The sequence below is a fragment of the Lolium rigidum genome, chromosome 1, assembly GCF_022539505.1.
Source record: "Lolium rigidum isolate FL_2022 chromosome 1, APGP_CSIRO_Lrig_0.1, whole genome shotgun sequence".
In the NCBI taxonomy this organism is placed as follows: Eukaryota; Viridiplantae; Streptophyta; class Magnoliopsida; order Poales; family Poaceae; genus Lolium; species Lolium rigidum.
Window position 1 is genome coordinate 331240267 of NC_061508.1, and position 23497 is coordinate 331263763.

At 48.4% G+C, this 23497-nt stretch overlaps 2 protein-coding genes across 2 annotated transcripts; one reads left to right on the forward strand and one right to left on the reverse strand.

Moving 5' to 3' along the window:
* Positions 1-6946: 6946 nt before the first annotated feature.
* LOC124684386 (transcription factor MYB44-like) lies at positions 6947-12842 on the reverse strand. The gene is made up of 2 exons (XM_047218706.1): positions 12834-12842; positions 6947-7810 (listed from the first exon to the last, which is right to left on the reverse strand). The coding sequence occupies exons 1-2, from the start codon at positions 12840-12842 to the stop codon at positions 6947-6949; spliced, it is 873 nt and encodes a 290-aa protein (XP_047074662.1).
* A 360-nt stretch (positions 12843-13202) lies between these two features.
* LOC124684385 (transcription factor MYB44-like) lies at positions 13203-16580 on the forward strand. The gene is made up of 2 exons (XM_047218705.1): positions 13203-13211; positions 15717-16580. The coding sequence occupies exons 1-2, from the start codon at positions 13203-13205 to the stop codon at positions 16578-16580; spliced, it is 873 nt and encodes a 290-aa protein (XP_047074661.1).
* The last annotated feature ends 6917 nt before the right edge of the window (positions 16581-23497 follow it).

Here is a 23497-nt window from a genome sequence, read left to right on the forward strand (position 1 = left end):
TGTTAGCGCAGTGTTCTGCTAGCTGCGCATGTCCTCCTCGGCCTCTTGGTGGACGGGGGCGTATCGGCGCCTGTCTTCCTTAGCCTCCTGGTGTGCCGGGGCGTATCTGCGCCTGTCTTCCTCAGCCTCCTAGTGTACAGGGGTGGCGCCTGTCTTCCTTGGCATCCTGATCCTGGTGGACGGGGGCGTATCGGTGTCTGTCTTCCTCGACATCCTGGTGGGCAGGGGCGTATCTACGACCTCAGCCTCCTGTTGGGCAGGGGCGTATCTGCGCCTGTCGACCTCAGGCTCCTGGGTAGCAGGGGCATATCTATGTCTGTCGACCTCAGGCTCCTGGTGAGCAGGGGCGTATCTGCGCCTGTTGTCCTCAACCTCCTTCCAAGCAGGCTGCTGTTGCCGGTGGTGATAGTGCTGGTGCTAATGCTGATGTTGTTGGTGGTGTTGTGGCTGCTGATGCTGATACTGTGGTTGTTGTTGTGGTTGTGGTGCCCGGCGGCGCGGCGGATCTCTTCCTCGCCGTGGCACTGGTGGTTGGGGTAGCGGGGGTGGGGGTATGGCAGCGGAGGTGGCGGTGGGGTGGCGTACACCTCGGGGGGAGGGGGCGCGTAGCTGGGGCGGTGGGGCAGCGGCGGTGGCAGGGGAGGAGGCGAGGGCAGCTGCAGGTGATGGTGGTTGTGGATGTGGTTGTGTAGGTGGTTGTACGGCGCCGGGACGTGCTCGTAGGGGTCGTACTACTCGTGCCTAGACCGCACGGGGGCCACCCCCGCCGCAAAGTGGTGGTGATGATGCTCCTGCTGGTGGTCGGGCGCCGGCCAGCAAATACTTCACTACATCGGGGAGTGTTTACAAACGCCGTGAGTTATCTTATAATCTGATAAACCTAAGCCTATCGATGACGGACCTCGCTCCGCTCGTCAGAAGTTAGCATCCGTTTAGAACAAATTTGGATCACAATACAACAGTTGCCGGTACAACCAGCATAGGTTCGCCGGCTGGTTTACGGCGTTTGGGTATTGGGACCTTGGGATGGTGACATCAATGGCGTCCTCTACGGCGCCGCATAAACCTTTGCTGCTCCGCATAGATGTTTGCAAAGTTAGTTTCATATCCATTGGACTCATCAAACCAGGATCATGAACCACGAACGGAGAATGATGGAATCTTTTGTTTTCCTTCTGCAAGGAACGGGCTGCTTCTATGATCCTTCGTGGATGGAGGATTACCCGGCCGATCGCTTGGAGCAAGAAGTAGAGAAACATCTGCAGGTTGCCACCAGCTGGTCCACCATGGATTTGGAGCTGCAAATTACACCTTTGGGCCATGTCTACGGTGCATTGGTGATGTATCTCCTCGGGATGCGTCGGGTTCGCACTGCTGCACGCGCGCAGCCTCAAGCTCGTCCTGCTCGGACACAGGGTATACGTGTGATTTTCATAACCACAACCAATTTACAGTACTACACACTGTACGTAGTGCCACGAACGAAATGTACGTGCTCACCATGGCATGATAAGTCCACCAATAAGATTTAAATTAGGCCCAGGCAGCTAAGAAAGTGTAGCTATTTCCGTAACAGTAACGCTACATCTACGGGCAAGTTTTACAAAAAATTCCTACGGACTCAGACGTGGCACATCACGTAGGGCTGAAATAGAAACTTCCTCCGATTTTTAAGCAAGCCGAGCCAACCAACTCACTCCACCTCTGCCCGTAAAATTCCCGTAGACACAACAGTCCGTAGGTCTAGCTTTATTGTTTCCGTAAACATCCTTCCGTAAGTTCCGGACCAGTGCTCACCACATCCTTCCGTAAGTTCTTTCCGTAAACAAATGCCCGTAAGTGTAGCATTGCTGCTATGATAATAAAAATGCATCTTTTCAAGCAAGCATATTAATAATTAAATTGTAAGTAAACATGCCTAATAGAATCCATGCCATTTTTGTTGTATTGATGATTATTATACGCAATGATATTTATATACCAATTACAGACCTTCCACACACTGTTAACTTATATAACTAATGCATCCTAACATGTATGGCACAATTGACATTAAAAAACTAGAAAATAGTCATGTCAAGATTTAATTTATAGTCTAGAAGTTTCGCTAAAATGGTTATCTAGTCATATAGTAGAAACAACTATTAAAATATTTGTTACGTGGAAGGTACACTTTAGATATCCTTACCATAAATAAGTGTATAATATAATGTTTATGTAAGCACTCAAGATAGGTTAAGAAAGTAATTTATGTAAAAGTACAATTAAATTTTGCGTACTGCGATTATAACAAATAACACTACAATTATCATATAGTAGTATTTTCTACATGGGATGCCAAATCAATAATATAAAATAATATTTGTAAAATCATACAAAAGGTAACTATAAATAGTATAAAAGTTTAGTATAAAATGTAACTATATACTCTCTCATCATGTATGTGATATCATTGTAGCCTTTGTATTAGTTAACACACTAAGTTATCATTTCAACTAAATTGAAACCTGTAAACAGACAATCTTCTTTACTATTAAATTGCTAACCGTCGTTCGTACGTGTGCGTCGTGGTTGTTCACCGCGTCCATCATCCCGCGAGCACATATGGGCCGAGGCCCAACAAAACTCTGAAACGTTTTTTCCTCTTTAGCATGGAGGCGGGGCAGCGACGACCCGAACCAGAACGGTGGCGGCAGTCGAGGGTCTTACGCGACGGAATACAACAGTTCCCGGCCGGAGGAGCGCTCCTACCGGTGGCCTCCTGTTGGTGGTCGCCTGCCGAAGCTGATGCTTCCGGCATCCTCCACGATCTCCTGTTACCGGCCTCGTCTCCGAGCTGCTGTGATGGCACTAGAACCAGAACACAACAAATTTTTAGATTCGATTCACCACACAAAAAATCGATGCAGAAAAGGAAGCCATAAAAATTTGATTCACCACACAAAATCGATCCAAGAAAGCTAACCCACTCCGTCATGCTAGAAGTAGTAGGAGCTCCACGCAAAATCAATCCAGTAATCTGGATCGCCACCAACGCCTGCTCTTGATCTTGCCGCAGCGCCTCATCTCCGTTCAAAGCAGCAAGAGCAGCCACAATTGCCTAGGTCCTCGCCATCCAATAGTCACGTCGATTCCTCCGGTCCCTCAGCTGTGTGCGTCGTCTACTACCGTCCGGCAGCTGCTAAGAGCATGTCTAACAGACCCTTTAAAAAGGCCAAATTCGTATAATAACCGTCTAAATAAGGGGTTGGACGCTACCGGCCGTCTAGCAGACCCGTAAAACAGGGCCCCGCATTGATTTTCTACAGTTTTGGCTACGGGGCGGCTCTTCGCCCATTACTTGTACGGAGCGGGAGGCTGAATACAGGGCCAACCCCTCATCCCATTTCACTAGGGCGCGCGGACATTTTAAAATTCCCAACCGTTTCCCCGCGCCGCCGCCATAGCCACCCGCGCGCCGCCGATGAAAATAGAATATTCCGTAGGATTCCGTTTTACGGGGTGGGGATACGGTGTCTGCTAGCTCGGACGAGTTTTCGGCCAGCGAAAAGTGAATGTAGGGCCCTCTACTCGCGTTTTAAAGGGCAAAAAAATAAGAGGTCTATTAGACATGCTCTAATACAGTCTGCTTTGACGAGACCGTCCTCCCTACACCGATGTTCAGCCGATCCAACCGCTACTCTCTTGTTCGGCAGCTACTCCAACTCTCGTCCATGTCTGATCCGGCAATTTCGGAATTGGCAAGAGGAAGGGCGAAGCTCGGTGAGGAAACTGCATCAGGAGAAAAGCTGACTCCTGGGTCCCACAAACAGTGCTAAACACTGGAGTAGACTAACATTTTACTAGCTGGGTTGTCCAGACTAGGAGGGGGTGGTACGCTTTTTTTTTCTATTGTTGAAGATTTTCTTTTTCTGCTTCTATAGTGTTTGGGGAGATTTTAAAAGGGCAAGATATGTCTAACTTAAAAATAATTTTGCAAATATTAGGGCAAAATAGGGTGCGCGAGGTTGGGTTGCCATGTCCGTGTACAGAACAATGGCTATAGATGACACACACGAGATCACATACCAATTGAAATGATCCTCATTGTTATGTATGAGTTTTTGTCGGAGAGTGACGTCGTTTGACATTGATAGAGTCTTTTCCCCACGCGTTAGAGAGCATAGCCATATAGTCTGTGCTGCAAAGTGTCACGGGCTATCGCTGCTTCTGGTTTGCTTCCTCGATGAAGGTGTCGTTGTAGAGAATGACAACGCCGACACAGGTCAGTTGGCTTAAATTGTTAGGAGATTTTCTTTGTTGCATGTTTTAAATCGACGTGATGTTCACTATTGCATTGTAAAAAAGTAGGGTTAACTAAGGACTCCCTACCATTTAGATTCGATTGAAGTAAGAAATGCAACATATGAAATATTGTTCACTTAATTTAATATGGGCGTAGCAACGCACGGGTTTTGTGCTAGTTAGTACTCCCTCCTTACCAGGGCATAGTGCGTATATATTTTTACACGCTTATTAAGGAGACTTGAGGCATCGTGGGTCAAGAGAGAAAAAATAGGGAAGCTTCCTTTCCTACCCCTGCATGCAGCCCAAGCACCTCCTTAATTATCTTTGATTAACTTCCCGGCCTCTTCGGTTTACCCATCACGCCGTCTTCCTTTTCCACCTTGCCCCTTCTCTCTCTCCTGTACAACGCAGGAATCGGGAGGCCCCCCAATCGTGGCAGTAATTCAGCCTAGCAGTCGAAGCGAACGGCGTCTGCGCGTGCGACTCGAGGAGCTAGACGTGCGCGTGCAGCCTGGGATCGCAGGGGTAATTCGGGAAACGATCGGGAGGGAGGGCCCTGGCGCCTTAAGCCTTGACCAAAAAACAGAAATTTTTTTACGCCTTATGCTCTGGTAAGGAGGAGGGAGTATAAGGTAATTAGACATGCGACTCACTTACATTAGAAATAATTACCATCAACCACATATTCAACATGTGGCAAACTGAGGGCATAACTTTTATATACCAATAATCATCCTAACGAAAAAAAACTCATTCAGAATTAATTTATTTCCAAATATTACACACAAATTGATCTTCATTTCTCTACATGTGAGGCTTCCATGGGTGGAGAGCTTTTCTTAAGATAGGAGTTTTTTCCCGAATGTATGAGATGTCCATATCCTGAATGTTGATACTTGCTACCATGAACCATTAATGATACAGTGCAAATTATTTCAGTTAACATTGAGAGAACATGATTGGTACCTCTCTCAGCAGCTGTACATAATTACATTGCCCTCAACTAGAGTTCACATATTTGTTTGATTTTACACCACTTGCAGCACTATGTATTTATCTCCGTGTTTCAGCGCTTCAGATGCAAGAGCGATGCTTTTTTCGCTTCAGATCACTCGCGTACTTTGCTACTTGCAGTAAAATAAACGAATATGGCATGGCTTAAATCTGAAATTGGAAATTCAACACATGTTTCTTTCCATTCATGTATGTACAGACTGAAGCAAAGCCTCGGCTTAGGGCAACTCCAACGCAGAGACCCAAAAGCGAATCTTTCGTCCGTTTGGGTCTTTTCGGACAAAAACAGCACCCAACGGGGCAACCTAAACCCAAAACGGACAGCCATACAGTCCGGGGCGACCCAAACCGGACCCAAATTTTGGCGGACTTTGGGTCTGTCCGGATGGCTTGGGACAGCTACGGACGTCCGGTTTTATCCACCCGGCCCCACACCTTCTCTCTCCTCTATCTTCTTCCACCCATGATTATGGCCGGAATAGCCACCGGAGTTTGGCTGGCCTGGCCAACTGCCGCCGCCGCCGACGTATGGCGTACCCCGGCGCCGACTCCTCCTTTTTTTTCATCCGTGCCCGAAGTTGCCGCTGCCAAAACGAGCTCCGGCGAGAAAGCTCGTCGACGGCGATGGGCAGGGTGACGACCAAGGGCGTGGGCGGAGCTCTCCGCGAGCACGGGCGGGGGCGGAGCAAGCCGCGTCGGCCACGGGCGGGGGCGGGCGGGCACGGCCGGGGGCGGTGCCGGCCGCGTAGGTCGCGGGCGGGGCCGGAGCTGGCCGTCGCGCCACGGGCGGGGGCGGGCGAGCGGGCACGGCATGAGGAGCTCCACCTGGGAGGAAGCTGCGCCTCGGGGCGACCTCGCCTTGCAGCGCCTCGCAGCGGCCGTGCGCGAGGAGCTCGTCCCGGCCGACGTGCTGCTCGGGGCGGCCTCGCCTTGCAGCGCCTCGCAGCGGCCATCGCGCGAGGAGCCCGACCACGCCGTTAGACTCGCTTCCTCGCGCAGCCAGCCTGGACCCTCCCGAGGCCGTTCCCCGCGCCGCCCTCGCCCGCCACCGCGACGCGCGCCGCCCGCCACGCCGTCGGCCGCCGTCCGCGAGCACGGCCGCGTCGCGCGCGCACGCCTGCTCACCAGGCGGGGGCGGGCACGGCCACGGGCGGGACGGAGGCCGCCGGGCCGGTGCGGGGACGGAGGCCTGCAGACGAGGGGTGGCGGAGGTTGACGCGGGCGGGGCCTGCCGGAGCGACCCGTGGCGCGGCGGAGCTCGTCGGGAAGTGGCGGGGTGGGGCGGAGGTCGCCGGGGCGGGGACGGACTGCGCTGCGGCAGACGCCGGCAGCCATGCTCCTCGCCACCCTCGACGCCGGCGTCATGGCGCATGCCTGCCCTTCACTTGTCCGTTTTGGGTCGTGCGTGTGCGTTGGGGATTAAGATTTGAGCCGGTCATCTGTGGACATCCGCGCAACGTCCGCGTGTCCGCCGGACGACCCAAACGGATAAAAAGGACAGTCCGTTTGGGTCTTTGGGTTGGAGATGCCCTTAGCCTAGCTTTGCCCAGTTCTTCCTCTGTTTTCTTTGTGACATTAATTGCTAATTTCAGTTCACCAGATCCTAAAGAATGAAGCAAAATGCCACTGGGAGTGAGCAGAATGGTCACTGCATCCTAGCACCTCCGCCGGCGCGATGCACTGCCGCGCGCATCACGCCCTCCACCACCTGCGGCATTGACAGGTCCGCGCCGCACCCGACGCCCGCCATGTACCTGTGCACCTCGTCGCGGATAATGTCCTGCATCGCCGCCGCGAATGCAGGGGTGAAATGGTAGGGCGCTGGAGCGGGCGGGGGCGACGGGGAGGAAGAAGGTGGTTGGTGGAAGTGGCTGTGGGAGCTGTCGTGAAGGAACCCGCCCTGCACGGCGGCGTCCATGCCGGGGAGGGAGAGGGAGAGCGACGTGAGAGGGTCCTCAGGCTCCTCCTCCACCACAACTTCGTGCCGCCGGCTCATGGCGCAGTCGGCCGGCTCGAATCCACCTGTCCGCGCCACCGGCCGGTACACCTGCCCGTGGAACACGCCAACTCCGCCATGGCTGAGGTCGCTGCGGTCCGACCCCGATCCGGATCCCGACGGGCTGCTCTCCGGCGAGACGCTCGCCCGCTTGCACGGCCGCTCCTGCTCGCCCTCGCCGGCCTCGGAGACGGCGAGCCTGCGCTTGAGGGAGCAGTTCCAGTGGTTCTTGACGGCGTTGTCGGTGCGTCCGTGGAGGAGGCGCGCGATGGCGGCCCATCGGTTCCCGACCCTTGCGTGCGCGGCGGCGATGGCGGCGTCCTCGTCGGGCGTGAAGGGGCGGCGCTCCACCTGCGGCGAGAGCTGGTTGCACCACCGGAGGCGGCACGACTTGCCCGACCGGCCGGGCACCCCGCGCCCGATCGCCGTCCAGTTTCGCGCCCCGTGCCGGTCCACGAGCCGCCGCAGGGCCTCGTCCTCCTCCGGGCTCCACGGGCCCCTGATCCGGTCGCACTCGGTGTCCGCTGCGACTCCTCCCATCGTATGTGCTCCGGCTAGCTGCTTCGATGTGGAACTGGCGACTGGAATGGTGATTGGCTTGTTTGGTGTGGGTGGCGGCGAACGGCAGCGGTGGTCGTGGTGGAGTACGGAGGAAGGGGGAGAGGAAGAGCTAATTTATAGTGCGGGGCGGCCGGTGATCTGAGCGGCAACAACAGCTGGCGCACGACTCCCGAGCTCACCGGAACGAACCCTCCTGTAGACGCTACCCGGGTTGCTTGTCGTTTTACTTGTGAGGATGGCATGTGGGGTCCGGTGCTTGTGGGACCCATGGATCAGTCAGTTCGTGCGGTTCGATTTTGTGCAGGTGGGTTCGAAATTTGAACCGTTTCCGTTTCCGTTTCGTACGTGGGTGGAGTGGGAACCGTTGGGAGTGAAACCGTGGCCACCCGATATCTGCTCCACGTCTGTTAACCGTTTAGTGGCTTGCTATGGCAAAGCCAAAATTAACGATGTGCAATGGCTCCAAGGTTTTCTTTGCCGGCATGAGTTTTAGTTCAGTTTGTTGTTACATTATCCTCTTACTAACATAACAAGTTTTTTTCATCTCCAAATAAAGAATAATTCTTAGACTCTTTTTGTGGAATTTTACATCATATACTTCCTTCGTTCTGATTTAATCTACATTCTAGGAAAAGGAAAATTGAGACAAACTAGTATTGTACTACCTCTGTTTCAGCGAATAAGGCGTACACGTATTTCAAGACGAACTTGACCAAACAAATTAAGAAATAAAATCTTAATTGTATTGTACATAATTGATATCGTTGGATTCATATTGAAAAGCATTTTATAATGATATTTTAAACCAAAAATCTTTGTATATTTAGAGTAATTTTTAGTCAAATAAAAAAACATGTAAAACGAAGGCGCCTTATTCTCGGAGGGATTATTTATTAGTACTAGTTGAATATGTAAATAACCAATCTAAGCTACATTGAAATAACAACATCCAATAAAGCCTAGAATGTAGACTATTTCAGAATAAATTTTAGGGGTAGAATGTAGATTATTTTAGAACGGAGAGAGTAGTTCAGACGTTGCTTATGCCCTGTTTGGGAACTCTGTTATTTTTTGAAAAAAAATCCGTATTTTAAAGAAAACAAAAGATTTTTTTAGTGCGTTGTCAAGGAATACTGCAGCTTTTGGAGAATATTTCAGTTTAGGGAAAATGGTGGGGATTCAACTATCCCATAATGAAAAAAAATGTTTTATAACCACATTAATTGTTGATTCTAGACACCTTAAAGTATTTTACAATCCCTTATTTTCTAAAACCAGGGTATTTTTGAATTACTTCAAAAAGAAATTTGATTCCAAAATGGCGGCTTAATAATTTTGTTCTATTGATGATTATTATACGCATTGATATTTATATACCAATTACAGAGCATCCACACACTGTTAACTTATATAACTAATCCATCCTAACATGTATGGCACAATTGACATGAAAAAACTAGAAAATAGTCATGTCAAGATTTAATTTATAGTCTAGAAGTTCCGCTAAATGGTTATCTAGTCATATAGTAGAAACCGCTATTAAAATATTTGTTAGGTGGAAGGTACACTTTAGATATCCTTACCATAAATAAGTGTACAATATAATGATTAATGTTTATGTAATTGCCGCAAGACAGGCTAAGAAAGTAATTTATGTAAAAAGTACAATTAAATTTTGTGTACTACAATCATAACAAATAACACTACAATTATCATTTAGTAGCATATTCTATGTGGGCTGCCAAATAAATAATATAAAATAATATTTGTAAAATCATACAAAAGGTAACTATAAGTAGTATAATTGATTAGTATAAAATGTAAAGAATATACTCTCTCTTTTATCATGTGTGTGATATCGATGTAGCCTTTGTATTAGTTATGCACTTAGTTATCACTAGCACAAATAGGCGCGGAGGCATGCCAAGCCAACTGTGTAATACCATGACAGTGATAATTTTAAGACCACACTTCATTTAGTAAATGTAATGAATAGTTTGGTGTTAAATAACGAGCTTCGAGATGGGTGATAGCGAAGATTGATACACATACATTGAAATCATGTGCATAAACGGTTGATCCTTAGAATCAAATAAATAATCAGGCATCACAAATACATATAAATTAAGTTTGGTAACAATAACTTATTTTGCATATTGATGATCATACTCTAATAACTGATCAGTTAGTAGTTACACGGGGCAATATAGAAAAACCATTACATATATAGAATTCAGGTAGTAGCATGGATTTTGCGTTCTATCACAATACATAACTAAAAAGAATGTTTCACCTGCTTATAGCTTACATAAGAAAAACATCACCTCAAAAATTAGAAGTCATTTTCTAAGCCCTCAGGATTTAGGCGTGTGTTTTATTTTGGGCTTGTTGTAATGTGGCCCCAGCATACCCATTTGCTTTCTTCGCTCTCTGTTTATACTCGGATCTTGTATGATCGTGGTGGATTTATTTATAAAACGGGGAGAAAACCTATTTCGAGGACTATATATAATGGAATTTATCTCGTGGCTTGAATCAAACGTTGAAGGAACAGCTAAGTCTTGGGTTATCGTCGCTTTGCGCAGTACATGGCTGGGCCGGTGACGATAGGGTAGAGTAGAGATCAACTGCGGACGATAACAAATCAACCGACAGATGCGGGTGGGGTGACCCGAGCTCGGAGCTCGGTAGCGCGCGGCGGTGGTGCGATGCGATCCATCCGTGCGTGCCACCGCGAGCTTGACCTTGAGCCCCACCACATCCCAATTGCGCAAAGTTTAACCGGAAGCATCCAGCCGTGGGTCCCGGTTCCAGCTCCACCGTACAGCCGGTACGTACTCCCCCGAATCTCGCTCGCGTCGCATCCGTCCAGATAAACCCGAACCCTGCCGACAAGCCCCCCTTGTGCGCATGACGGGTGGGTCCGGCCCATGCGCACGAGCGAGCGTGGCAGTTGGGTACGTTCTCGGTCCACGCGGCCAGGCTGGTCTCTGGACGAGCGCCGCGCGCAGGCAGCTTCGCGCGACGTTCCTTCCTCGTGCGTGCATGGATCATGGATGCAAGTAGGCCAGTGCACTGTTCACAGATGCAAGTCGATCGGGCGTGCGGCACGCCACGTACGTAGAAACATGTGCATGTCCAGCCCACGCCGGCGAGGTCGCCGGGCCGGTGGCGGCGCGGGCGCAAGTACCGAGGGGGCCAGGCCAGGCTGGGCGGGCGTTGGGCGGCCCCCCGTCCCACCGACAGCCGCGTACGTGCCCCAACGGCCCCTGGATCCGCGGCGAGCGACCTTGCGAGCTCGCACGCAGCTTCGCGGCAGCTTCCTCGGACAATCAATTTGTTTTGTTTTAGACCCCGACGTACTGTACCAGATCTTTGCTCCAACTGCTGATTGGATCCTTTGCCAACTGATCAAGCTGAAGCTGATCCGTCCAGGTCCAGCCAGCCGCGATCGCGCTGGCATGTCAGTCGGTCAGTCAGCCAGCGCCATCGATCGCACCCGCCCGTCGCCGCCATGCAATACCATATTCCGCCCGCACGGGGCACGACGAGGCCGGGCGTTGCTCTCACGTCACCGCAACGGTGGACGTCGACTCGCCTACCTGTCAGGCAGCCAAGGTTTTGCTTTGCACTAGATAAACCGTGTCGGCCGCTAATTCTTCCTCGTATCTCTTGTTCTCTCTTTGTAAACTTGATTATCAGCCAATTCGTGTCATCTTTCCATCAAAATCACTTGTTAGACCAATTAGGAAACAAAGCGAACCCTGATCTACCAAAGGGAATAGTTCGATCCTCGCCAAGGCAATGAACCAACAAATTAGATGGACGTGTCCATGTCAAAATCCATGTCACACACTAGAGGGATTGGTTACGAATTAGGGCAGAGCGGTCACACGGTAGGAGAAGATGTTGATAGTGGCGAGGCTGATGGGGACGACGAAGAAGGGAACATGCATAACCTGATGGAAGAGGAAGTTGCGGATGGATTGGTGGGTTATCTTGATTCCGATGATTAGGATGAAGAAGAGAACGACGAGGAGGTCTCGATTCCTTCTAGATGGAATCAGGACTTCTCGGCCGCAATGACCGTGAACGATGGCCATGCTTGTAATTAACTAGGAGTACTACCAGAATACCATATCAAAGGGTGCCACATGTCATCTACAGTTACCGGGCAGTAATTCCTCACCGATAGAATCGTGCAATAATTGTCGAGCAGTATTATTCGGAATAAGTGATACTACATGAAACAATCCTTAATAACAATTCCGCATTTCTTCAAAATTAGTAATTCTATATTACCATATGTTATTTGTCGCATCACGGTCACCCCACGGGCTACCTCTTTTGCAGTATCTTTTGGGAAAAAACTTCGTTGTTTACCGTCTATTTTATATTCGAGAAAGCTATGTGTTGCTTGGTGATCATCCCATAAGCTACCTCTATTCTTCATTGATTTCTCTAGCATCCTACATAGTTTTATTCGGCAAAAAATACTACTATCTTCTTTATAGATGGCATCAAGACCATCCAATGGCGCGGCATGCTGTCGTGCTCAACTTTTGAAAAATCATTTCTTTACTCGTTTTAACTAGGGAAATACTAAATAATATTCATTTTCACCGAGAAAATAAAATACTCAACTTTGGAAAAAGTACTCTTCTGTCCTCTACCTCTTTTAGCTAGGGAAAATACGAGCACCTTATTCTACAGTAACTTTAGAGAAAAGATATGCATGATTTTGGTCAGAGTTATATTGGATTTATCCAAGAGAAATACTCAACGTTCAAAAAAAGTTTCCATTGTCCGCCGCCTATTTTGGCCTGGAAAAAATCACTCACATCTTTTACTGCTACAACTATAGTAAGTTTTGACAAAAAAATATTATATTAAAAATGGCGGAACATTGAGAAGAATGGTTTTACCAACTTATCTCAGGAGTAACATCAAGTGAAACTCCAACAATAGTCCATACTCCCTCCATCCAAAGGATTAGGACGTAAATTTTGTTGCACGCTTATTAACGAGACTTAATGGATCGATAGCCAGGAGAGAAAAAATCGGAAAGTTTCCTTTCCTGCCCCTGCATGTACCGAATGCATGCATCTCCTTAATTCGTTCTGCTACGCATGCATATCCTTAATTCATGCATGCATCTCTTTAATTTTCTCACGGCAGCTCCAAGCCTCTGAATGCAGCGCGGGAGTCGAGGGGGGGACGATGGAAAAGGGTGTCGAGTAGCAGGGGTAAAAACGGGAAGGACTCGTCTTCATCTGAACCAGCACCCACCACGCCTCATGCCTTGACTAAAAATCAGAAAAAAAATTACACCCTAATCCTTGGGATGGAGGGAGTACAAGCTATTTTTAGCAGTATTCTTAGCAACAGGCGCAGCGTGCCGCCGCACATAACTTCCTAGTTACATTTTATAATGAACTTTCATACCTTTCTATAGTTATTTTTTGTATGCTTCTACAAATATATTTTTCTACCATTTATTTGGCATCTCGCATTGCAATGCTATTAAATAATAACTGTAGTGTTATTTGCTATAAAGTTGTAACTGTGGTATCTAACTTTTATTTTATTTTTGACATAAATTACTTTAAACTATTTTGAGACAATAATAACATAACATTATATTGTACACTTATTTATGGTAAGGATCTCTAAAGTGCACCGTTCTCCTAACAAATATTTAATATTTTAGCGGTTTCTACTATATGACTAGGCAACCATTTTAGTGAAACTTCTAGACTATAAATTAAATCTTGACATGATTATTTTCCAGTTTTTTCATGTCAATTTTGTCGTACATGATAGGATGGATTAGTTGTAAGTTAATAATCAGTGTGGATGCTCTCTAATTGGTAGATAAATGTCATTGCATATAGTAATCACCAACAAAACAAAAAGGGCATGGATTCTACTTACAATTTATTATGCATGTTTACTTACAATTTATTATTTGATATGCTCACTTAAAAAGGGCACGGATTATATTACACATGTTTACTTACAGTTTAATTATTTGATACGCATATCGTCATCTTCATTGCATCCCGCGACTTTGGCTTTGACATAGCAAGCCACCAAAGCGCAACATACACCATGCGACAAAAGCTACGTCAAGCATGTGCCCTCGAAGCCACCATGGATAAAATATACCGTGACAATACTTGAAGTCTAGTCCGACTCGATTGGGCGTTAAATAAGATTGATAACACCAGATTCATCCTAAAACCCACTTTTGTGTGATGTACAATGTTCCCTTAATTTTGTGGATGGAATGTTTTTTGTGTGAGGATATATGATGGAGAGAGTTTTGTTTTGGGACAATGGAGAAATTATTACTCCCTCTTCATTTCCACTTATATAAGATGTTTGAGTGTTAGTAAAAAAAATACTTCCTCGGATTCATAATAAAAAAAATTCGATAAAGGGAATATATTAATATCAAGAAGATACCAATTACACCCAGCCTCTGCAACAACACACCACCCTAGTGGCACTACGGATGCACACAACCAAAAAAAGGAAAAGAAAATTAAGAAACAAAAATCCCGCTACAGTATCTCGGGCCTAACAACAGCAGTACATCCACCGCCAAGACAACACCTGAATTACAGACTCTCCAAAAAATGACGCCTCCAAGAAGGGAACAGTGCTCAAACACCATCGTCGCCCGATCAAAGATCTTACGTTTTCACCTTGAAGATAGTCCCCGCTCTTAGAACAATGCCTCCACCAAGGCCATTGGCAGACACAACCAGTTAAGGTCAGACCTTGGGTTTTCACCCTGATAGGTAGGACTCTGCGCTTCACCTGTGTTGTCACCCCCACTTTCATACCGCTGATGTGAAGCCCGGAACAGCAAGCCAGTCTCTCAACAGCGCGGAGACTTGAACCTCCCTTAGCTAGTCCTCCCCTCCGGCCTTCATGAAATTCTCTTCTTCCGACTTTCATCATGGATCCATAGTCACTTGATGTCAACGCAGAAGATTCATAATAATTGTCTCTAATATGGATGTAGCTAGAGATATTTTAGTTTTAAATACATAAGTACATACTAGTGATAAGTAATATGAATCAGAGAGAGTAAATAACTACACAAGACATTTAGGCAATTTAAATTAGCTTACCAAAAAGTTTTATATTTGCGAACAAAGAATGTACTCCCTCCGTTCTCTTTTAATTGACTCGGATTTAGTACAACTTTATACTAAATTTGAGTTAATTAAAAAAGAACGGAGGGAGTATAATTTATTATCGTTGGATTTATAAACCCAGTTTTATGTGATTGACCCAATTTATATTTTTGGGTACAATACGGAACATCTGTTTTTCGGATGGTGAGTTGTGTAACAGACGAACAAACGTGGAGCAGAAATCGGGTGTCCATGGTTTCACTCCCAACGGTTGTTACGGTTCCCACTCCCCCCACGTACTACGAATTTACGGAACCAAACGGAAATGGCACCGTTCAAATTTCGAACCGACGTAGGCAAAAACAACCTCCACGAGTTGACTGCTTCATGGGTCCCACCTGCACCTGACCCCACATGCCATCCAGACACAGAAAACGACAAGTAACCTGGGTAGAGTCTACAGGAGGGTTCGTTCCGGTGGAGCTCGGGAGTGGTGCGCCAGCTGTTGTTGCCGCTCAGATCACCGGCCGCCCCGCACTATAAATCAGCTCCTTCTCTCCCTCTTCCTCCGTACTCCAGCTCGACCACCGGTGCCGTTCGCCGCCACCCACACCAAAAAAGCCAATCACCATTCCAGTCGACAGTCCACGTCGAAGCAGCTAGCCGGAGCCGGAGCACATACGATGGGAGGAGTCGCAGCGGAGGTGGAGTGCGACCGGATCAGGGGACCGTGGAGCCCGGAGGAGGACGAGGCGCTGCGGCGGCTCGTCGACCGGCACGGCGCGCGCAACTGGACGGCGATCGGGCGCGGCGTGCCCGGCCGGTCCGGCAAGTCGTGCCGCCTCCGGTGGTGCAACCAGCTCTCGCCGCAGGTGGAGCGCCGCCCCTTCACGGCCGACGAGGACGCCGCCATCGCCGCCGCGCACGCCAGGCTCGGCAACCGCTGGGCCGCCATCGCGCGCCTCCTCCACGGCCGCACCGACAACGCCGTCAAGAACCACTGGAACTGCTCCCTCAAGCGCAGGCTCGCGAGCGCCGAGCATGACCGGCCTTGCAAGCGGGCAAGCATCTCGCCGGAGAGCAGCCCGTCCGGGTCCGGATCCGGGTCGGACCGCAGCGACCTGAGCCACGGCGGCGTGTTCCACGGGCAGCAGGTGTACCGCCCGGTGGCGCGTGCCGGCGGGTTCGAGCCGGCCGACTGCGCCATGAGCCGGCGGCACGAGGTGGTGGAGGAGCCGCAGGACCCCCTCACGTCGCTCTCCCTCTCCCTCCCTGGCATGGACGACGCCCTTCACCACGGGTTCCGCCACAACAGCTCCGACAGCCACTTCCACCAACGGCCTTCCCCCTTCTCCCCGTCGCCGCCGCCCGCTCGGGCGTCCACCGCAACTCCGACGCCATCGTACCTTTTCAGCCCCCCGTTCGCTGCTGCAATGCAGGAGATGATTCGCGACGAGGTGCGCCGGTACATGGCGGGCGTTGGGTGCGGCGCGGACCTGTCGATGCCACAGGTGGTGGAGGGAGTGATGCGCGCGGCGGTACAGCGCGCCGGCGGAGTCGGCAGGACGCGGTGACCAATCTAGGACAGCCGCAGTCTGCTCACAGGAGTAGCATTTTGCTTTCATTCTTTAGGATCTGAACTGAAATTAGCAAATGTCAGAAAGAAACGAAAACAGAGTAAGAATCGGGCAAAGCTAGGCTAAGCCGAGGCTTTGCTTCAGTCTGTACATACATGAATGCAATGCAATGGGAAGAAACTTGTGTCCAAATTCCAAGTTCAGATTTCAGTCATGTCATGCTTGTTTATTTTCCTGCAAGTAGCAAAGCACGCGCGTGATCTGAAGCTGAAGCTGAAGAAATCCTCGTTTTTGCATCTGATGCGCTGAAACACGGAGATATACAGAGCGCTGCAACTGATGCAAAGTCAAACAAAATATGTGAACTCTAGTTCAGGCAATGTGCTTATGTACAGGCGTACAGCTGCTGGGAGGGCTAGCTACCAATCATGTTCTCCTAATGATAATTGAAATAGTAATTTGCAGTGTATCATCCAGGGTTCATGCCAGCAAATATCATCATTCAGAATATGGACATCTTGTACGTTCGGAAACATCATATATCCTAGAAAAACTCTGCACCCCATGGAAGCCTCTCAATAAGAGGATGAGATCTCCGACAGCTGATATTAACATTTATAGTGGTGATTTCAAAAAAAACTTTTATAGTGGTATGTGCTAAATGTTCCAAAATATTTTTTTCTTTAATTCAAAAAATAATGCCCATTTTCAAAAATGACACAAATAATACGGCGTTGAGTTGGGCGAAGCCGACATTCCCATCATCGGCCCAGTTAAAGCCGAAAAGTGGTCGGACTGCCCCCACCAACCGACAGAGCTAGTCAGCCTGGCTGAAACCTACCGGCCCACGTCAGCCTAGGGAAACCCGAAAAGTGGGTGATGCCTAGTCGGCCTGCCTGGTGACAAAGCTCGGCGTAACCCGAAAAGGGAAATCATCTTGGGCTAGGCCGATTAGTCCGAGGCTAAATCGCGTCGACCACTCCTTCCTTCTCCCGTGGTTCCCCGTCGGGAGCGTCGTCGACGCCCGGAGCACCGTCAGAGTTGTCTTTGAAGCGGAGATCGCGAAGGAGTCCAATAACATGCACGAAGTTTCTAGGCTGTTGTAGCATCTAACATTGCTTTAGAGGTGCCTTACCAGCCTCCCCCCGGCTACCGAAAAACTTGGTTAAGCCATTGGTTTGTGCTAGGAGCCCGACCTTTTTTTGTGTGGAAAAATCGAGGAGTCGTGGAATACTAGGAGTCTGTTCGGTGCAAATAACAAAGCAATCAATATTAGGAGGCATTTCAACATCTTAGCTGGTCGATATAAACAAAAATCGTCAACATATTTATAAACAATGTTGTTGATATTAATATATTATCCTTTATGAAGAACATAACAAAAGATATATCACCCCTAAGCAGCAGAGCGCTCTATTGCTGGACACTCCACCAAAAGATCCAACTTCTCTTTGACAAGGAGGGACCAAGCGACTATGATCTCCAACTTGGTGATGCCAACAAAACACTGGCCCTTTGTTGTTTGGCATTGTTGGGCAGGGAAGACAACATGACCCTCTTTAGCTCGATGACCAACTGGTTCAGAGTAGGCTTGTATGACAACTTTCAGTGTTCCTTGTAATTCCACCGAAACAACATTCCTCGATAGATGAAGGTAACCATCCCATCCTACACGCATTCTTTTGCCACGATAATCAAGCAGCACAACTTCCCTAGGCATGACCTCTCCTGCAGTGGACGAGGAGCAAACAACTCGACATCCATTTTTAAAGGGCCAACGTCCTTCGACGATGCGAACACCAACGATAGTGGCTTGGAGGGGTGTAGAAAGGCGCTCAAGGCTTAATTCTGCTGTACAACGGTAGCCATGAAACAAAAGAGAGGTAGTACGATCCGCGAGTATCGTAGCGGTTACTAAAATTGATAAATGCATCTCCCGAGTTGATTTTGAGAACAACTTCGAAGTCAACATGGTCCAAAACTAGAACTGCACGGGATGGGCCAATCAAGTGCAAAAAGGGATCCTGCAAAGCAACATCATTGTTATACTTAATGGCGATGGGTTTCCTAAAACAAATACTCAACTGCACTCAACGTAAGACACGAACGATAGAAAGTGAAGAGAAAATTGATCATACATTTTCAGTAAGTACTTGGCAGTTAGGCCATGAGCGAGATAAGAGAACGTTGCGGTTGCGGTCCACGGTGTCCCGAGCAGCAACCACACCGTAGACTTTGAGTGGCCATTTCAAGTTGCCCTTTAGTTCCTTGATTTTGATGGAGTAGATCTGCAAGCATGTGCTCCCAGCCAGAGCAACAACATGTGACGGGATAGTACTGGGCGTGCAACATGTGAAGTGCATAGAGCTCAATGTGGCTGGAGCAACGAAGATACTATCAGAAATCTAGTATGAATAAGTAAGTGAATTATTAAGCTAAGATGTGGTAATATTTCTTGAGAGCATAAAAGGAAGCAAATAGCAGAAAAAGGATCCTGCAAAGCAACAACATTGTTATACTTAATGGCAATGGGCTTTCTAAAAGTTTACTCATCTGCAATGTAACAGAAGAACAAAAGAAAGTGAAGAGAACATTGAACATACATACTATGGCGGCAATACGAACCAGTTATTGTTATTCTAATTTCAATAATAGGAATGAGTGATCGTTGCATGTCACTCCAGCAACTGAGTATAAAAGTCGTTGGACACTCAGCCCATGTATCCCCTCATTGAGTGGTCTCTAGCCAATCAGCTCCTAGGAAACATCCTCCCATGGATCACTTCCCAGAAGTCCATCTGAACCCTTGATAACCAAGTGATCTGTGGCCTCAGGCATCTCAACTGTCCACCCTGCTGCTCAAAACAAGTACTACCAGAGAGAGCACATGCCCTTCTCCACAGCCTCCCCCTATATATTTGAGTCCACCATTGCAAAGCCGCGTGCGAGCTGCGCGTGTGACTTGTGAGTAGAGTAGAGTAGAGTAGAGTGTTGAGCAGCTGGTCATTGCCTTATCCTTGTCGAGGCGTGGAGTGGTGTAGTGTTGAGCGAGCCGTCAATACTTTGTCCTTGTTGCAGCGAGAGTGAGCCATACTTTTTGTCGTCGATTTGCCTGCCGGCGGAAAACTCCTCTCAATCCTCAGCTCTGTCCTCAATCTTTCTCCATCTGTCCCAGTCTACCCGAGTGTGGAGACCATCCACAAGACCCTTGTTCTTGGCTGTTTCCTAAGCTGGCCTCCATGGTCGGGTCGACCTTCTGGAGGCGTGCTGCCCCACCTTCAAACGACTCGCCGGCGGCTGACGGACGAGCTTGACGGTGGCCATGGAGTCCCCCTAGCCAGTACTCTTTTGGAGTGGAGTGTTGAGTAGCCGGTCACTATCTTATCATTGTTGTGGCGGGGCGTGGGGTGGAGTAGAGTGGTGTAGTGTTGAGTGGGCCGTCAATACGTTGTCCTTGTTGTGGCGAGGGTGAGCTGTACTCCTTGTCGTCGATTCACCGTCGGGCGGAAAACTCCTCACTATCCTCAGCTCAGTCCTCACTCTTTCTCCACATGTCCCAGCCTACCCGAGTGTGGCGACCATCCATAAAACATTTATTCTTGGCCGTCTCCTAAGCTGGCCTCCATGGTCGCCCTTCCGGAGGCGTGCCGCCCCACCTTTAAACGCCTCGCCGGCGGCCGACGGACAAGCTTGAGCAGCTGGTCATTGCCTTATCCTTGTCGAGGCGTGGAGTGGTGTAGTGTTGAGCGAGCCGTCAATACTTTGTCCTTGTTGCAGCGAGAGTGAGCCATACTTTTTGTCGTCGATTTGCCTGCCGGCGGAAAACTCCTCTCAATCCTCAGCTCTATCCTCAATCTTTCTCCATCTGTCCCAGTCTACACGAGTGTGGAGACCATCCACAAGACCCTTGTTCTTGGCCGTTTCCTAAGCTGGCCTCCATGGTCGGGTCGACCTTCTGGAGGCGTGCCGCCCCACCTTCAAACGACTCGCCGGCGGCTGACGGATGAGCTTGACGGTGGCCATGGAGTCCCCCTAGCCAGTACTCTTTTGGGGTGGAGTGTTGAGTAGCCGGTCACTATCTTATCCTTGTTGTGGCGAGGCGTGGGGTGGAGTAGAGTGGTGTAGTGTTGAGTGGGCCGTCAATACGTTGTCCTTGTCGTGGCGAGGGTGAGCTGTACTCCTTGTCGTCGATTCACCGTCGGGCGGAAAACTCCTCACTATCATCAGCTCAGTCCTCACTCTTTCTCCGCATGTCCCAGCCTACCCGAGTGTGGCGACCATCCATAAAACATTTATTCTTGGCCGTCTCCTAAGCTGGCCTCCATGGTCGCCCTTCCGGAGGCGTGCCGCCCCACCTTTAAACGCCTCGCCGGCGGTGCCTCCCCACCTTTAAACGCCTCGCCGGCGGCCGACGGACAAGCTTGACGGTGGCCATGGAGTTCCCCTAGCCATCTTCACACTCTTTTTGGAGTGTTGAGCGGCTGGTCACTGCTTTATCAGTCTACCCGAGGGTCTCCACAATCCACATGGCCCTTGTTTTTAACTATCTGACACGAACACGATAGAAAACCATACGAAAGAGATGTAACTAATTTGACGTTTCCTAATCTGGTCACCCTTCCGAAGGCGTGCCGCCTTGCCTTCAAACCTTCGCCCCACCTAGTACTATCTTCACACGTACAAAGTTAGCAAACCAAGCTGGCTCAAACGTGATCAATTCCTTTATTTTCATGGTATACTTTCTCATCGCTAACTGGCCTTAATCAGCAGCGAATTGAATCGGTTGGCTGTCAGACGCCATCTAATATGTGCTGACAATCTGAGTATTACTGAGTGATCTATTCGTGTAAGTTACAGTTTGAGCATGTGTAGAAGCAACAAATAAAGCCATATCATGGACTTAGCAGCTGATGGATTTTGAAGCCAATTAGCTGCCCAGATTATCGATTATGGTCTAACTATTGTACTAGATCAGTAGCTGTATGTGATCTATCTACTCTGGTAGATTCAAGAAAGAAAAAAAAAGCTGCAGTACATTAAGGGAAGAAATTAGGAGCTTATCAATGGAAGATTAACTCACAGGAAATTTTGCCATCCCATTCACTCTTATTCGGACTTTACAGGTCACAGATCAAACAATCTCTACTATTAAGAGCAAACTGGTGAATGCCTGGTGTCACATTTTCAGGGTGGACAATAATACCCCCCACGTCCAAGATGATTTATCTCAACGCAACAAACAACTCCACACCATTAGGCGTAGCTTTTCAAAATTTCAAATGGCACAACAAACACCTACTATTTCTCAACTAACACGTCTTTATCCTACCAAGATGTACTGATGCAGGATTACTATTTCTGGGTCTTATCGTCTTTCATGTCACGTCACAGGCGATTATTGTTCTGTTCTAAATTTCTGCTATCATTACTTTTAAACCGGAGGGAATCTACTTTATCTATACTATTAAGGTGAAACATATGCCATTGTCTATGTCACACATCTAACTATTTGCAGAAATGGCACAACGGTTTGTTTAAATCTAACAACCTATTCATAGCTCGTGGGAAAACAAACTATCTCATCTATTCTGTAGGTGCGTCCCTAATGGGTCCTTCCTTTTCTCATCTTAATACGCTGCAAAAACTAACTTTGCATGTGTATAGCTCCATCACAAGATCTCAACAATCCTTCTTCCCGATTTATGTGCTAATTCGATGACGGAGATTTCTAGGTAAAAATCGACCGAAGAATCCTCTGCATTTTCTTCGTGCGTATCCACTGCGGTGGTGAGGATTCCGGAGGACACTGAGGCGGCAGATCAAAAGCTTTAGGATCTGCTTCCAGGATGCAGCCCGAGTCCCACGACCTGGTGGACGTCTCCGATGACAGCGACGAGCCCGCCAGGGCTATGGGTAATTAATTAGTTCCCCATGTTCTATCCGCAATGCTTTTGCTTCCGCTACAATTCTCATCAGATTTCTTCAGGTGCATTGCGGTGACACTTTGAATAACCCTACCCCTTGGTAGAAACGTCTCTGCCGATCAAGAACTGCGATCCAGGCGGCTCCGATGAGGTAGGTTCAGGCGTGATCTGCTCATGATCATAATTTGGCAAAATCAGCAATTGCAAATGCAGCTATGGCTTCCTTGTTTCTGTTTCTGAATCCTGCCTATATTCGAAACGTAGCTGTCCAAATCCAAGGAGTCAATCAGGTGGCTGAAGCTCAGAGGCCTGGCGTTCATTGACGCGTTCTGCCGCTTGATCGTCTGCCACCGGTGCTGGTCGCTTGCTCGTTTGACTCGTTGCTACTACGGACCGCAAGAACTCATGTCGTCCGTCATCACGCTAGACCATTACGCGAGCCAATCCCCTGCTAAAATTGTTGCTTTTGCCGACGCCTATCGCGCTTTGCATCTGTTTCCGTCCTCGAGAAGTGCTCGCCAACCCAAGCATGCTGCTCGACGAGCCTAAGAGCATGTACAATGGTGTGCCACATAGAATAAAGGCTGAAGTGGAGGAAAAAGAAGATAAAAAAGATTTTATCTTCTATTAGCTAAGAGATCGTCTCTTAACGCAATCTCTCTCACCACATATTTAGAATGTCTCGTTACTAAAGATAAGACTAAAAAATAATTTATTGTACATCATGTTTATTTGTTGTATCTAGATTATGTGGCAGAAATAAGATAATACGGTCTTATCAACAATTGCACATGCCCTAATACTTTAGCCGGCGCTAGATGCACAATCATGATACTCCATATTTGTTTTTTTTCTTTCTGAAGGACACGATACCAGTTCCATAAGGGAATATACACCTCACGTTCACTTGTTTACTCTAGCAAGTTAAAAATTGTCACACGAATGCACCTTCTGGTGTTAAATAATTTTGGTTCGGCAAGTACACCCTTT